Source organism: Triturus cristatus, chromosome 6 (assembly GCF_964204655.1).
Source record: "Triturus cristatus chromosome 6, aTriCri1.1, whole genome shotgun sequence".
NCBI lineage: Eukaryota > Metazoa > Chordata > Amphibia > Caudata > Salamandridae > Triturus > Triturus cristatus.
The window spans coordinates 377965552-377982884 of NC_140589.1; the positions used below are offsets into that span (position 1 = coordinate 377965552).

Consider the following 17333-nt stretch of genomic DNA (forward strand, 5'->3'; position numbering starts at 1 on the left):
GCAAATATTTTCACGCGGCACAGCTGCAACACCTGGTGGAATGGAGCAGATGGGAGTCAGACAAACACTGGCTTTTCCAGGATCAGGCGGTGGTGGGGCGACCTCTGCAGGAGATACCGTTCCTCTGCAGAGCGCACCGCCCTGCTAACTTATATGCCTCCTTTATCACTAGAGTGCATCTCCAAGTCTGGGATGCTACGAATCTCATACATGGGTTGACCACGTTCCCCTCTCCGCTGACACCTCTGGCGGATAACCCTGAGTTTGCACCGGGGATGGAGAAAGGTGCACTAAACCGTTGGCGAGAGGCGGGATGTAGAGCCCTGTGCCATATGTACAATGCAGAAGGGATTATCTCCTTTACAGACCTCCGACGGGACTACGCATTACCGGAAACCGAGAGAATGTGGTATTGGCAGGTTCGCCATTGGGCGCTACACCCGCAGGTGCGCGATACAGCGGATAGACGACTTCTTCCTTACGAACGCTGGCTGTTAACACGCACGTCCAACTCAAAACTCATCAGTGACCTGTACCAGTTCCTCCAGGTACCCTCCTCGCACTTCTACAACCCAGGGCGGGAACGATGGGAGGGGGAGCTGGGAAGGACCCTGAGCCACAACGAATGGGGACAGATAGCCTACAGAGCTAGGCACTCCGCGTATCACACGGGACTTACAGAAACCTTCACCAAGGTCTCGACATATTGGTATTACACCCCAGCACGGATACACGCCATGGACAGTAGTAAGGAAGACACCTGTTGGAGGGGCTGTGGGCGGACGGGTACATTGACACATATCCTGTGGGAGTGCCCCTTACTGGAAGCTTACTGGAAGGAGGTGCTCGACGAGGTTGACTCTCACTTTAAGACTGAGTTGCCGCACCTCCCAGCCTACATAGTGTTGGGCCTTCCCAACGACCTGATGTACCCCTTGAAATCCCGCAGAGGCAGACAGATCGCCATAGCGTTGGGAATCTGCCATCCAGAACATCTTAATGCACTGGCGCTCTCCCACCACCCCTACGATCGTGGGCTGGCTGCACAGACTATGGCATGTCTTGGGCATGGAGAAACTCTCACTGACAGTGACAGGGGACGCGGAGACGTTTAATGACCTCTGGCAGCCATTCTGGTCCTTACTGGTCACAGAATTCAGGGAACTCACCTGCCCCAGGTACCTTCGCCTACTGAGGCTTACTACACAAGAGGACACCGCCCCTTGATGGGGCGTGCTGGTGGGGCGGGATGAGATCCCCAGACGAGGCAACGCAACTGAGCGAGGCTTGCTGGAAGCACGCACTGGACTGGGGAGGGGGGAGGGGGGAATGGGGAGGGGGGGAGGGCAAGACAGGGAGAGGGAGGGGGGCGTTGAGAAGGGATTGGATTTTGTTCTTTTGGTTCACTAAATGTCATGGCAGATAACAGTCCTGCTGGACTAGTCTTAGCCATAAAGCCCGCTGCAGGGATTGGGCCCCTACCGGCCACATTAGAGCGCCTTGTCGAGGGGTGCCTTGCGGGTCTGATGGCACAGAATATCCGATACACTGATCGTAGCCCACAGTGCTCCCTTTTGTAGGATACGCGGCCGGCCCTGAGGGGTTGTAGGTGACATGCTGTGTTAACACTGATTTCCCACGGGGCTGGGTAGGAGCATGAATAGGCCGCCCCTCTGCCACAGTAAAAGCCGGCCCGCAGGGTTGTAGGCGAAGTTGCTGATGCTGTCCATGACAATCTGTTTGTGTTAAAACTAATAAAGGATTTAAACTTAAAGGGAGGAAGTAATATGGCGCATACCAGGTTGAGAAAGGCAGCTTGACTGCCGAAACGCGTTCGTGTTTTGTCCATGGGTCTATTGAAGCCTGCGCAATAAACAAGAGAACCCCCACGATGGCGAGTGCTGGCTCTTCAATCAGATAAGGTTGGGGAATATTTTTGTACATACTGAGCGCCAGCGGTAGCGCCACCTTCCAAGCACCACCAGCGATTTGGCAGCACACCAGTTTTACCGCAATTTGGATTTTATTTATATATATATATATTTTTTTTTTTTTTTTTTGTGTTTGTATCTAATGGCCTTAGTGACAAACAGATCTTCTTTGTAGTATATTGTCATTCATTTTATCTTTGGCCCTGATGAAGCGACATTGGTAGTCATGAAACACGTGTTGGCCCATCTCACTGTGTGCTTTAAACTTAATTTGTGGCAAAATAAAATATTCTTAATAAAGATATTAAGACAATTGAGGATTTACATAAGTCTTCAGTGTGGTGACGACAAAAAAGGAAGTCACCTCAAACTCTGTCTGTTTGTATTTAGTAGAAGGTTGTCGCAGAGTGGAAGGTATAACAATAGTCTTTGAGGACGAAACTCTGTGATCCATAGAGCCTATTCTCCCCTCAAGTAGTTTTTAGACATACTGGCGCTAATGTCCATGGTCTTCCCTTTGCAAATGCACTATATTGCATAGAGAGAAATACATTTCTAGTTGTCTTTTACATTGGGATTCAAGGCAGCACCGACCTCCTCTGTTTGCTATCTTGCATTTTTGATTTGTAATTGCGCACTTTCAGAGAGCGGTTTCCTAATAGCACAACCACACAGTGTGCAATTTATAGTTCGGAAGAGTCACACTCTGTCTCCGCATAGCAACAACGTGGAAGTATGTTCATGTAAGTAATGTGCTGACAACGACAATCCCAGTGAAACTGGTGGTTCTAGCTTAGCAGTGCTGTTGCTCATTCTTCTCCTTTAAAGTGTCGGGTAGTTTACACTCTTACCCAGGTGCTGGACCTTATGATTGAGAAGAACATTGCACTACTCCACAAATGTGCTTTTCAATTGCTGTGCTTGGATGCAGGTTTCTTTGCACAGCATAGCTTTACCTTGTGGTACTAGTTGCTGCTAGAAACCCCTCTGTTAAATGCAGAATAAGCAGTTAAGTTACTGCTAGTTGCTCTTTCGAATAGATTATGCACTTCCAGATATGGCGTTGAATGAGCAGTGTAGTAGGGGTTCATGTAGATACATGCCAGCTGAGCTTGACTGCTTTTGGTGTAAAGAAAAACGGAGTAGAAGAGGCTTTTTCTTTTTTTTTAACTTCAAATAGGCATTAAAATGCTACCCTATTAGTCCCTGTCTTCGTTTTCCTATGACAAATATCTTTAGTCAGCGACTTACAAGCCTGGACCTGTTCTATGTCATACATAGACTAACCTAAGTTTTCTCATGAGCCTAAACCTCTTACCCTAAAATACTGATTCTTTATGACAATAACTTCTGACAGCTCTCTCTATGGGCTCCAGTTGCTGAATTGTTCTACTGATTTCTTCATGAACTACAGGATTCAAAATGCTATATGTGCAAATAAAGAATTCTATAAAATTCTCAATGAATTTCGTAAACGAAATTGCCTAGCAGCAGCTTATCCCATTACTCAAGAGTTCACAGACAAACTGGCTAATCATTACACGGAAAAAGCAGACACGTTGGACTCATTTAAAACGGAGACTAAGCATCAGCACTAACCTTTCTACAAAGCTACAATCAACAATACTCTAACCCAGCCTCTCCATTCCTTCCAACACATTTCACACAATGAATTTATAGACCTGGTAAAAGCAAGCAGGCCTGCCGTCATTTAAAACAGAGACTAAGCATCAGCACTAACCTTTCTACAAAGCTACAATCCAAGAATACTCTAACCCAGCATCCCCGTTCCTTCCAACACATTTCACAGAATGAATCTATAGACCTGGTCGAAGCAAGTAGGCCAGCCGTCAGCCCTTCTGACCCGTGTCCACCGCAAACCTTCAAGACAATTCTTCTAACAACCTCTGCTGCTCTCCAGTAAGGAGAATCTTCAACAACTCCTTAAATACCAGAATATTTCCAGAAGAAATCAAAATCTCATACATACGCCCATTACTGAAGAAACTAAACTTGGACCCGCTGAACCCTGACAACTACAGACCTATTTCAAATGGACCTTTCCTGGGAAAACTGATAGGAAGAGCAGCTTTCGTCCAGATGTCACAATTCATTGAATGGAGTGCCATACTTTCAGACTTCTTGACTGGAGTCTGTCCAGAAAGAGGTCACAGAATCTTCCCTCCTTGCCATCTGGGATGACCTGAGGAACACAGTTGACTGCAACAGGTTTGCTGTGCTACTTCACTTGGACCTCTTGCCTGCCTTTGGCATGGTTGACCATGATACTCTGCTACACAGACTCTACGAAGCTGGCATAGTGGGGACTGCTCTACACTGGATCGGGTCCAACCTTGGCAACAGAGCTAATGCCATCCATAACTCACCTTTCTCGTCCAAACCGTACTTCACAAAAGCAGGGATCCCTCAAGGCTCTATTATCTTGCCCATGCTTTTCAACATCTACCTGAAGTCATTACCTGGCAAGACTCTCTACTTTAGTTCGGAAATTAAAGCTAAGGAGTATCTGGACTCTGGTAGTAATTAGTCTTCAGACCATAAGTCACTTTCTGGACTAGGTGTTAAAATGTATTTGCACCTTTCCCCTTCGGGAGCAAGGTAGTGGGAATCTAAGTGGAATATAATTTGCAAAGTTAAAAATTGGCCTCTTTCTCCTTTCTTTTTTTTTTTTTTTTTTTTTTTTTTTTGTTTCTTGTTTTTTATCTTTATTTTCTTATACTTGCTGGATATGTCTATTCCTTAGATTAAAAGGGTTCTAGTAGGTATTAGCTTTTCTCAAGCTGTCTCCATCGCAGGCATCGCTGCCCATCATGTGCACAGACCAGGTCTGAGCGCTTCGCTGACGGCGGTAGGTAGGGGCTGGAAGGGGGGGGGATTTAGTCAGGGGCTGGAAGGGGAGGGTTTGGGAGTGGGGTGGGGGTTAGGGGAAAAAGGGGGAAAAATTCGCAGTTTGGTACACTATGGGTCTAATAGGTGGGGTAAGATCTTTAGGAGTAGGTATAAGTTGAAGCTTCAGACAGTTTTAGCCGTTCAAGTAGACTCTCAGGATGGCGAACATTAGGATTTGTACAGTTAATATTGGAGGACTGAACGATTGTAGGAAACGCCAAAATTTAGCCCATTTCCTCAAGTTCAATAGATTGGATGTCTTGTGTATGCAAAAAACGCACCTCCCATGGGCCAAAAGGAATCTTATGTCTGTGAGAGGTTATCAGTTAGTGGCATGCACGACGCAATCATCTACTATTAGGGGGGTTGCAGTTTTGGTTAGAGCTTCTTTGGGAGGAGTTAGACGGATTAAAGTGGATGGAAATGGGAGATGGGTTCTGGCTGAGCTGGAAAAGGGCTTCACAATTTGTGTAGTCTATGGATCAAACAACGATGACCCAGAGATTTTCGACTTTTTGGAAATAGAGTTAGCTACTTGGTTAACCCCCATAATTTTTTGTGGTGACCTTAATATTTCAGCAGACTGGGGTCCGAATGCAATTTATAAAGGGCGAAAACCCAAAGTTTTTAGGGCAGTCTCATCTTTAATTAGGTCACATGGGCTGCTAGATGTTTGGGGGATAAAGGAACCTAAAGATCCAGGGTATACATACTTTTCAAATCCCCACCAGAGATATTACAGGTTGGATTATTTTTTAATATCAGATTCCATAAAAAGCAGGATAACAATCTCTAAATCCCCAAAGATATTATCGGATCACAACCCTTTGGTTTTAACTTATAACCTGGACGGTCTAGAAAGGGCACGAACAAGGTGGACATTGGAAAGGAGATTACTATTCGACGACAGATTTGTAGAACATGTTAGGGAATGGATCGAGGAATATTTTTCGGCTAATAGATACAGCGCCTCACGCAATTGCGTATGGGAGGCATTTAAGGCCGCCTTAAGAGGCGAATTAATAAGTTGTGCGGCAAGATTGAGAAGGGAAGACAGGAGTGAGATAGAAAGATTAATGCGGGAACTCGTAATAGCCGAGGTTCAACACACCACCGATATAGTACAAGGCAGGGATAGCTCAGAGAGCCAAAGGAAATTAGTAGCAGCCAAAGCAGATTTACAGAAGGCCTTTACATTCAAGGCAACAAGTGAATTCAAAACTACCAGGATTCAACGGTATGAAACTGGAGAGCAAGCCGGTAGGTTATTGGCACTGCAAATTAAACAGGAAAGAGTTAAAAATAACATTATTAAGATAGAAGATAATGGGAAAGAGTACACGGAAGCTAAAGACATCCTCCAGGTGTTTAAGAATTTTTACCAAGATCTCTATAGGGAGGAAAATGTTAAAGGCCTACGAGGCCACGAGTATTTAGATACCGGCCCACGCCTTGACAACACTGCCAGGGAGGAATTGGAGGACGATATTAGTGAGAGTGAGTTAGTAAATGCCCTGCAGGAGCTTCCCTCTGGTAAAGCAGCGGGCCCGGATGGGATCCCGCTCGAGGTATATAAATGCTTTGCTTCTGCCATTACCCCATATCTGCTTGATTTATTTAATGGTATAGTTTATACAGGGGCGGTCCCAGATTCTTGGAGGGAAACTAATATAGTGGTTTTTCACAAGAAAGGGAAGCCTAAGGAAAAACCTGGATCCTATCGTCCCATTTCGTTAATAAACGCCGATACCAAACTCTATTCTAAAATTCTGGCCAAAAGGTTGGGCAGGGTCATAGGTGATCTCGTCTCCCCTTGGCAACACGGGTTTGTTCCTGGACGGGGCACCACGGATCACATCAGGAGGGCCATAACACTGTTTGATGCCCAGTCCACGGCGGGAGACGGGATGGCCATGATCCTGCTCGACGCAGAGAAGGCCTTTGATAGAGTGGTCTGGGACTTTCTCTGGGGGATTTTGGCAGGAGGAGGATTTGGTGAGAAACTTATGAGAGCGTTAAGAGCAATGTATATCAACCCAGTCGCCAGAGTAGTGGTTATGGGTGAGAGATCTGATCTGATAACAATAAATCGTGGTACACGTCAAGGTTGTCCTTGTTCCCCCATCCTTTTTGCGTTATATATTGACCCGTTTATCCAAAAGATTCTCGGATGCCCGGGAATTAGTCCAGTGATATGTCAGGGATACGAAACTAAGGTTATGGCATATGCGGATGACCTGGCGGTGACCACAGTGGACCCGCATCAGGCACTCCCTGAGCTGGTACAAATGGCAAAGGACTTCGGTGTAGATTCAGGATACTTACTGAATGAATCCAAAACACAAATTATTTGTACTGAAAATATCAGCAAAATTGATGAAAGATTTGTTGACTCGGCGACATACTTGGGGGTCAGAATTAATGCGGCAACAGTGAAAACTGTCGCTGAGAATTTTGGATCATTGAGCAAATCTATAGAAACAGAGCTAAAAAGAATTGATGTTCTACACCTTTCACTGATAGGAAGAGTCAACGTACTAAAAATGACTATGTTCCCCAAAATTCTTTATTTATTCCGTGCCATACCCCTCCTAATAGATGAAACAGTAATTAAAGGTCTGGAATCAATTTTCATAAAATTTGTTTGGCAATATGGGCGAGTCAGGCGTTCTACTAATTTATTATCTCTCCCCAGGGATAGGGGGGGTCTGGCATTACCGAATCTGAGGCTTTATCATTGGTCATGTTTGCTGGTACATATGTCTATCCTCTTTCAGACTGAGGCTAAACCTGCCCAGGGGAATCTTGGTACTCAGACGCCCCCCTCAATATTTGAATTATTAATTGGCCGTAAAGCGGTAGGTTTACTTATGCGGGAAGTAGATCGAAGGTATTACAGAAAGGCCCGCTTTAAGGTATTGGAAGGGGCTTGGGGGGTCTGGAGGGCAGTGTCAAAGTTTTTTGGTATCCCTAAAGTTAATCGATACCTTCACCTCCATAATTCTAGGGTATTCCCTCAGATGGCAGATGATAGAAATCTGCAGGCATGGGGGAATGTGGGAATTAGGACAGTTAGGGATTTGATGAGCGGGGAGGAGATTCTGGATTTTGAGTCACTACAACACAGTGTTGGCATTTCTAGCAAATACTGGCTGTTGTATTTAAGATTAACAAGCTGGATGAAGGCTGTAAGACCTAGGACTCTACTGGTAGATGAATTTCCCATTATGGACCAGCTAGTCAAGGGGTGTCAGAAGATTAAGGTTTTCTATACTTTATTTATTGGCTCAATACAAGATGACTTGGAAAAAATAGAATCCTCTTTGGCTATGAAATTGGGGAATCCTGACGTAGATTTAGACTATGCCCTTCTCTTACAAAAGAAAATATTCCGCTCCTCTAACTTGAAGGCGCAACACTATAAAACCTTGTTCAATTTATACCATACGCCTGCGAAACTATATTCTTGGGGGATAAGGGAAGATGATCGTTGTCCCAGATGCAAGACAGGCCAGGCTGATTTGCTTCATATGTTTAATGATTGTAAGGCCTTGGAGGGAATACAGAGGGAAATAGAAAAATTTTGGGAGGGGCTGTTAGGCCAAAAAATCTTATTGTCAACCACCCTTATGATACTAGGTACCGATAATAGGCTAAATCTGGGGGAAACGGAGGAGGCCTTGGTGTTTATTTCCGTTGCAGTACTTAGGTTATTAATTTCTGCAGGCTGGAAAGATATTGTTGCTCCTTCTTTTCAAATGTGGCTTACTAGACTACTTGGCTTACATAATATAGAGATCTTGCTGTACGCCCAGAAGGGGGAAAAAATAGGTGATTTCGGGAAAGGTATTTGGGCTCCCATTACAAGGTGGAGGAAGGCAAGATCAAGAGAATGAGTGAGGAGGAGAGCAGGTCATAGTGAATAGAAAGAAGGAATTTAATTTGTTATTTGTTGTTCTGAGGTGGCAAAAGGCTTTGGAAGAAGATGCTTCAACTGTAAGTTTAAAATTTATGTACTGGTTTGTTTCTTGATGTATTATGATGTCATTATGTACCTACTGCAAACAAAATAAAATAAAAAAATAAAAAATGAAGTCATTACCCGCACTGATCAATCAATTTCACCTCACGTGCTATAAATATGCAGAAGACACGCAAATACTCTTTCAACTGCGATGCTCCAAAGACATTGGAAACTCTCCAATTTTCAGTTGTCTCAGAGCCGTGGATCAATGGATGATGTGGAGGCATATCAGGATCAGATTCTGAGATTGCCGCACCTGCACCCTCTGATCCCGAGATGCCTCTGAGGAAGAAAATTCATTTTCGAAACGCATCAGGCTTTAGGTGAAGCTGCCTGCATTGATCGAGGTTTGTGGCTGCCCATACCATTAAAGGTTTTTGAACATCGCAGAGACCCAAGTGCTTCTTGTTGCAAAGGGCTACCTTGGAGCTTGGATGGATATATATGGGCTGGATTGTAGTAATATTGAATTTAGGCATTTTCATATGTTTGAGGTGTCCATTTCACTGGATTGTCCACAAAGATAACGTTCTTGTCAGTAATGGTGACACAATACAATATAAATTGTTATGATGGTTATTATTGAATGTTATTTTACATTTAAGTCTTTACGTGCATTCTATGGTTGGTTGATTGACCAATGTGGGCCTAATCCTAATTTTCAGCGACTACAAAGAATTGATTTTAACGTGTTTATGAATTTTAATAGACATTGTTTTAAATTCTTGCAACTTTGCACATAACTCGCAGTTATTTGCACATATACAAAGCATATTCAGTATAAGTAACAGCAATATGTATATGTCTAGGCTTCTGAAGTTCTGGTTTAAACGTGTTTATGAAGTCAATAGACATGTATTATAACCAATGCGAATTTGCACAAAAAAGAGCAGCATTTTGCACATTAATGAAACAATATTTGCACTAGTCAATTTATATTGTTGATGTCCATAGATTTCTAACTTGGTTCTTGAGACATCGTTTGTTAATGTATGCAATTTTGCACAAAGAAAAGCAGTATTTTGCACATTTGAAAAACTTTGAAGTATTTTGTCTATTTATGTACCCATAATCACATGGTTGTTGCACTGGCACTTTAAATTCTATGGTCACTCCTCTTGGCGTCATGTGATCAAGGCTTCTTTGAAGCCGAAACGCGTCATGGGGGCAGTGCCGGTTTAAATAAAATAAAATAATCAGCACTTATATCTGGGTCCGTACCGTCTTTTACGCAGCGCCTGGGAAGTGGAGTACTGCGACGGATTGCTTGTGCATATGTATATATGTATGTATGTGTATATATATATATATATATATATATATATATATATATATATATATTCTAAGTGAAAGTACAACACTTAAAAGCCAGAGTTTATTTAATTCATCTTTAATCTACCTATGCTACCTTCCTTTATGCATCTATATATCTTCCATGTACTTATTGATCTATATCTTTATTATTTTTAGATTTATATATTTATAACTTTTACGTATTTATTGATTTTCTTCTAATTCAGCATATCCAATGCACGACCCTGTTTTTCACCCTATACCGCTCTCAATATATCCTCTACCTTAACTCTGACTCATCTATAACCTCTTTCTACTATTTCCAATCGGTTCCCAAACTTTTGACTCCTGAGGACCCCCATTGAGTCACCACTGGAAGCTGGGGACCCCCAAGCAATTTGTCGGATTTAAATTTCAAACATTAAAACAGTAATTCGAAAAAAATAAACACGTGTGCACACAAAACAAATACTCGAATTACTAAGGATTTTAGGGGCATATTTACAAGTCCCTATCGCCATGGGAATGTCACTTTTGGCGATGTTCCTGTGGCGATAGGGGCTTCACCATATTTACACGGCAGCATTAAGCCACTTATTGTGGCTTAACGCTGCTTTGTAAATAAGGCCGACTTTCACGCAATGCTTAGCATGAAAGAGGTGGTCAGTGGGAGTTGCAGTGGGCATTCCACCCCAACACCCATTGATTTTGACGCTGCCCTCTATTTAAATGAGCTGCTTAAATAGGAGACCGCACCTAAATTAAGACCATGAAAAACCTGGTCTTAACTTGGCGAAACGAGGAGAAATGCCTTATTTCTCCTCGTTTTTGCTTTTTTCCCCACAGAAAAAGCAAAACACCTTGGATTGTTTATGTTCAGGAAGGTGACCCTTCCTGCACATAAACAATCTTTGATAAAAATGACGGTTTGTAAATTCCATGTGTGCTGTATTAGGCAGCACACATAGAGGTGACAAAATGGCATTTCAAAATTGTTCATGTGCAGGATGTGGGAACGTCCTGCACATAAACAATCTTCCCCTGCACGCAGACACTCTTGCACTATGGTGCAAGGGTGCCTGCGTTGGCTCTACACTGCTAAGTGTAGTGCCAGCGCAGGGGGAAACGCAAGGCTGCACCATATTCTTGTAAATATGGTGTAGCCCTGCATTTCTGAAGTGGCGGAGTGTGTTTTTAAGCCAAGGAGACTAATGACACGCTCCGCCAATCCTGTTGTAAATATCCCCCTTTGTATTTTATATTGAAAGAATTTGCAAAGAAACTGAAACTTTCAATGGGACGGTTGGTGCTGCATCTCCGTGACTATCTTTTGAATGGTTGGTTTTATTTCGCAGTACGAGGCTCCTGCCAGGGCCTGACTGGAAACCCAAAGCAGCCCTGGCAAATGTTTTCAGACCAGTCCCTATACGTTGCACACAAAGTGCAGTGAATGAGCCTCACCACCACAAAGGGGGCTTTGAGAGGCTCTCCCCCCAAAACAATTTAGGAAACAATGGTGCTGTCTACAACACATTTATTATTATATAATAAATTGTATTAGCTTTTAAAGAATAGTAAATAAAGACCTTACTATGCACCACGATATGACAAGCTTTGTTGGGGTCCTTCAATGATTCTCTTATTATCACCCTCCAACAGTGCCTCTCATCTCTCCATAGCCCCACTGTCACATGTATTTCATTTGTTTTAGCATCTCTCATACCATTGTAGGATGTCAGAGCACTTTACATCACACACCTATAGAGATAATGAATCATACGTGTAAATAAGTGTATAGAAAATGTTACATAAGGCAAAGGGGACTACAAGGTGTAGGATTCACATGTCATATATACTGGTAGGCATTTTTAAAGAGTGCTTGGTCTGGAGAAGCACAAACTCAGGATTTAGAACATAACACAGTGGTTAGCATTGACTTTAACAAGAAAAATGTATTTCCACCCAAATAAACCTTTTTAGCAGCATCAGGATAATGATATACTGGGAAAAACATAAGTTAGTAACTTGTACAATGCAATTTGCAAGCAGCTCTTTGATGACAGTTTATAGGTCACTGTGCTAGATTACGATTGTCACTTATGAACTGCACAGTAACAAAAGAATCTCTCTGACAAAATCAGTAACCGACTGACCTATGCACATAAAATACTGTTTTTTTAAAATGCATTGTACACGTTCTTTGCAGTAGGTATATTAACCCTCTGTGTCACATTAGATAAGTCAAAGCTGCCACTGGACAAAACTCATCTCTCCAGCAGGTACATTAATCATTGGCATTTTCTTGACACTTTTATAGTTGCTTTAAAACTGCTAATTTTACAATGAACTTTGCAGTGCTTTTAAAACTGCTGCCTGCGGACCCCCTGAGAATGTGCCACAGACCCCTGGGGGTCCTCGGACCCCAGTTTGGGAAACACTGCTGACTTATTTCTCACCCTATACCTCTATCAATATATCCATTACTTCCAGTCTCTAATTCATCCCAAACTCCATAACACTACTATGATCCTCTAAATACCTTTCGAGACTCGTCCCTACTCTACCCCTCCTTCTATCGTCTCATACCTATTTCGATCTCCCAAAACAAGCCTATCTAAATCTTCCCTCTGACTCTTCCCCCTTCACTTCCCTTTGACTCTTCCCCCTCCACTTCCCTTTGACTCTTCCCCCTCCACTTCCCTTTGACTCTTCCCCCTCCACTTCCCTTTTACTCATTCCAAGCCTCCTCCTACTGCTACGAGCTTCAAAACATACCTAAACAATATTGTAAATCCTTCCCTTGTATCCCTCCATTATCCTTTTCGATCCAAATAACACACTAACATGTCCACCACTCTAATTAATTTCATATTTCCCTATTCTTTTTCACCACTAATCCTTTATGGATTCCGGAGTAGTGTGCTACTCACCGAAAAAGCACTTCAACACCTCATCAGGGGTAGCAAGCGCTATATAAATAAAAACCTTTTTACCTCTTCTACTCCTTTGCTGTCCTTCTCAATCCAAATACCCGACTTACATATCCATCACTCAAATTACTTTCGTATTTCACTATACCAATTCATCACTAACACTGTATGCGTTTCAGAGTAGCATGCTACTCGCCAAAAAAGCACTTCATCACCCCATCAGGGTGATAAAGCGGTATATAAACGCAAACCTTTTTCCCCTCATAGGAAATCGGAAACCTTTTTCCCTCTTCTATCCCTCCACTATCCTTCTCAATCCAAATAACTGACTAACTTATCCACCGCTCAAATTACTTTCATATTTTCACTATACTAATTCACCACTAATCCTTTATGGGTTCCGGAGTAGCGTGCTACTCGCCGAAAATGTGCTTCAATCCCTCGTCAGGGGTAGTAAGCGATATATAAATGCAAATACAATACCTCTGCCCCCATACATTAGGCATCCACGGTTGCTTCATGAACTACGACTGCCCCCATCCATCAGACATTCAGGTGTACATTGAAAGCTGGATAATATCCTGGGAACCTACTGTTTAAAAAAGGTTACACTTTTATATTACTTACTTTCCTAAGACGTCCTACTAAGGAACAATGAAAGATTCTAAGAGTATAATACCTGCATGTTTTTTTACAAGGGTTAGGGATCTATTTTACAGGTAAGATGCATTTTTGTATTTTACACTTGTGTACACTCTGTTCGTTATCGGGTATGTAAGAAAATTTCTGCAGCACCAGGTGTGAATTATTAAAGGATACAACTTGCATGGGAATGCCCTTATTTTTTATGTATTTATATAATGTATTTATTCATTATAGTTTTATACAGCGCTAGCTAGACCCGAAGTTGTCGGAGCACTTTACATGGTCGGGAGCGAATCCGTGAAACAGGAATACGATAAACATATGGGGATAGATAAAGTAGATAAAAGTACACAGCACAATAACAAACAAGCAAATAGCCAACAATGGCATAACTTTCAGTCCTGCGCATGAGATAATAGACCAAGAACAGTAGTCTAAGAATTAAAGTATTTGTTGAGGAGAAGGAGTTTCAGATCCCTTTTGAAGCCAGGGAAGGATGGGTTGCATCGCAGATCGCTAGGTAGAGCGTTTCATATGCTCGGAGCATTTCTAGAAAAAAAGCAAGACTTGGTAGAAGATTTTTTTAGATTGGGATGTAGGAGCAAAAGTGTGTTGGAGCTACTCAACAATCTTGAAGTCCCTGCTTTCGTAAGTTTGTTTTCTAAGTAGTTTGGGGAATGTGAGTGGAGGGCTTTGTGGATGATACAGGAAGTCTTAAAAGTACATCTTCCTTCAATAGGAAGCCAGTTGAGGCGCTTGAGAGCAGGAGTGATGTGTTCAAACCGTTTGACATCAGTAATGAGCCGGGGTTTCATGTTTAGAACTGATCTCAGTGGTGCAAGTTGAGATTTTGGCGTGCCAGTGAGAATGGCATTGCCATAGTCTAGTTTGGAGAGGACCAGAGATTGTACCACAATCTTGAAATAATCTTCAGGGATGAATGGTGTGAGCTTTTTGAGGTGTTTAAGTGTGTAAAGCCCTCCTAAAGCACTCCTTTGGCTGAGTTTTTGATGTGTTCTTTCATTGACATGTTTTTGTCCAAGCAGAAGCCCAGGAATTTAGCGGAGTTGGATGGACAGAGAGCAATTGAAGGCGTTCAGGTCTCTGATCTATTCATGAATAGGAAGATGGTTGCATTTGGGGGAGAATAGGATTATTTCTGTTTTGTTGAGGTTTAGCTTAAGGTGATTAGAGTGAAACCAGGGATGAATCTTGTTGAGAATGACGTTGAAATGTCGAATGTTACTGGGTAATTTGATTTTGTAGTAAATTTGAGTATCATCCGCATAGAGGTGATATTTGATCCCTGCTTGCTTCAAAATGAACGGGTTCTATGAAGAGATTGAACTGGGAGGGGGAGAGATAGAGCCCTGTGGCACTCCTAAGGTGAGCTGTGTGGGTTTTGATAGGCATGAGTTGATTTGTTGCGCACGGTGTCTAAATCCTTAAAAGAAGGAAAAGCCTGTTTTAGTTGCAGCAGTAGAGAGTTTAGCGTAGAGTAACTTGAAAAGAAAGCCAGGTACAATAAAGTGTAGAGATGGCAAATAATTGTTTTATCAAGTTTAATCTCTGAATTTCTCATCCGTTTAAAATTATTATACTATGCAGGTATAACCAAGTGGGTGAAAAACTGGAAGAAAAATGACTGGAAATTGAGCACGGGTAAACCGGTAATTAATAAGGAAGACTTTGAGAAACTCGATGAGCTGGTCCAGGATATAAATGTCACATGGGTGAGTATTTGAAGTCTTTTCTGATATCTCTGTAACCCAAGCTATTGGAATTAAAATGCACTATATGTTTGAGGTACTCAGTTGTTTTGCAGTCTCTTAAATACGATAAAATAAATATAGTTATTTGTATAGATTTTGTTTTTATGGTTCAAGTGTTTTTATTAAGTTGCAAGACTCAAACTGAACCACATATACATATCGATCATCATATAATGCTGTGGTATAACCACTGTTCTAAGTAGCTTTAGAGCGTTGTCTTAACAGTGTGCACGTAGCTGATTAATAACACGGACATGGAAGAACAGTGAAGTGAAAAAAGAAAAGAGAGAACTCCCAAAATCCCCCCTCCCCTGCGCCCCGCCACTCGCCCTTCCCCCTCCTTGTGCTCCACATCTGTTCCCAAAGCCTTGCTGAACACCCATCGACCCCTTCAGCAGTCCTCCCCCCGCGCCTCCGTAAGGCGCAACAACCGGAGGTATCGGGGGCATGTGACTTCTCTGAATTCAGCTGCTAATAGCGAAAGAAATGGCTGCCACAACTCGCCGTACTTGACCCCCTCCCCCGCCATAGTAAGTGCTAATTTCTCCATACCAAGGACGTACCACAGACGGTGCAGTCAGCCTGTGAAAGTCGGGAAGTGGGGGGTGCGCCAGTGTGTTAGTATGTTTTGTGTAGCCGACCCTAGTGCAATGGCCATTTGCCTGCCTCTGCGAGATCGTAATGGGTAGGTCGGAGGATTGGGAAGACCTAGTAGTACATAGGCTGGAAAGCAGGGTATCACAGTCTCAAAGTGCTTGTCCACTTCATCCAGCACCTGGGTCTAGTAGGGTTGAACGTGTGTACACTCCCACAGCAAATGGACTAGGTTGCCCACCTGACCACAGCCCCTCCAGAACGTCGCCTCCCGAGATCGATCCATTGCATGCAAGCGTTCTGGAGTATAGTACCAATATGTCACAATCTTCGTAAGTGTCTCTGTAAGCCCCATGTGATACGCAGAGTGCCAGGCCCTATAATAAATGCCCTCCCACTCTTTGTGGCTGAGTGTTCTGCCCAACTCCCCTCCCACGCTCTCTACTAGGATTGTGTGTGTGCTTGTATTTAATCTGCAACTTCTCATAGCGATCGGAGATGAGATTTTTATCCGACGTGCGTGTTTTGAGCCATCTTTCATAAGGGGAAAAGCGTCTGTCTGCCCCAGAACGGACCTGTGGCTGAAGCGCCCAATACCTCACCTGCAGATATCTTAGCCTCTCTGCCTCCGGAAGCCCGAATTCCTGCCTTAGCTGAGCGAACGACTTGACCCCCTCCGTGCCATAGACATGAGACAAAAGACGGCAGCCAGCCACCCTCCAGCCTGCGAAGGCTGCGTCTTCTATCCCAGGGGTGAAATAAGGGTTGCCAATCAACGGAGTAAGTGGAGATGGGAAGGATGTGAGCTCGTGGTTGAGGTTAGTGGCATCCCACACTTCCAGGGGGACTCGCGTAATATATGAGGCATATAGATTAGGGGGCTTATGGGGCTTACGCAAGAAGGGGATTTCCTGCAAGGGCCGCGCCGCCACCGCCTGGTCTTGAAACAACCAGTGTTTCTCCAATTCCCATCTGCTCCACTCCACCAGGTACCGAAATTGAGCTGCCTGGAAGTAGAGTTTAAGATCAGGAACTCCAAGCCCTCCATCGTCCGGCGCTAGCGACACTAGTGTCCATCGCATACGCGGTTTTCGACCGTTACAGATAAACTGGGCTAAATCGGATTGCGTCTTTTGAATCCACCCGGCAGGCGGTCGGAGAGGTATAGTGCGAAAAAGATAGAGGATCTGTGGGAAAATGGTAATTTTGACCGCTGCAATCTTGCAAAGCCATG

At 43.4% G+C, this 17333-nt stretch overlaps 1 protein-coding gene across 1 annotated transcript in view; it reads left to right on the forward strand.

The window, feature by feature from the left end:
• LOC146817191 (ribonuclease H1-like) overlaps positions 1 to 17333 on the forward strand; it is a 511274-nt gene that overhangs the window by 448206 nt on the left and 45735 nt on the right. Inside the window, exon 7 of the mRNA XM_085610769.1 lies at positions 15342 to 15466. Within this exon, the coding sequence (XP_085466895.1) occupies positions 15342 to 15466 (125 nt within the window). The remainder of the gene's footprint in view (positions 1 to 15341; positions 15467 to 17333) is intronic.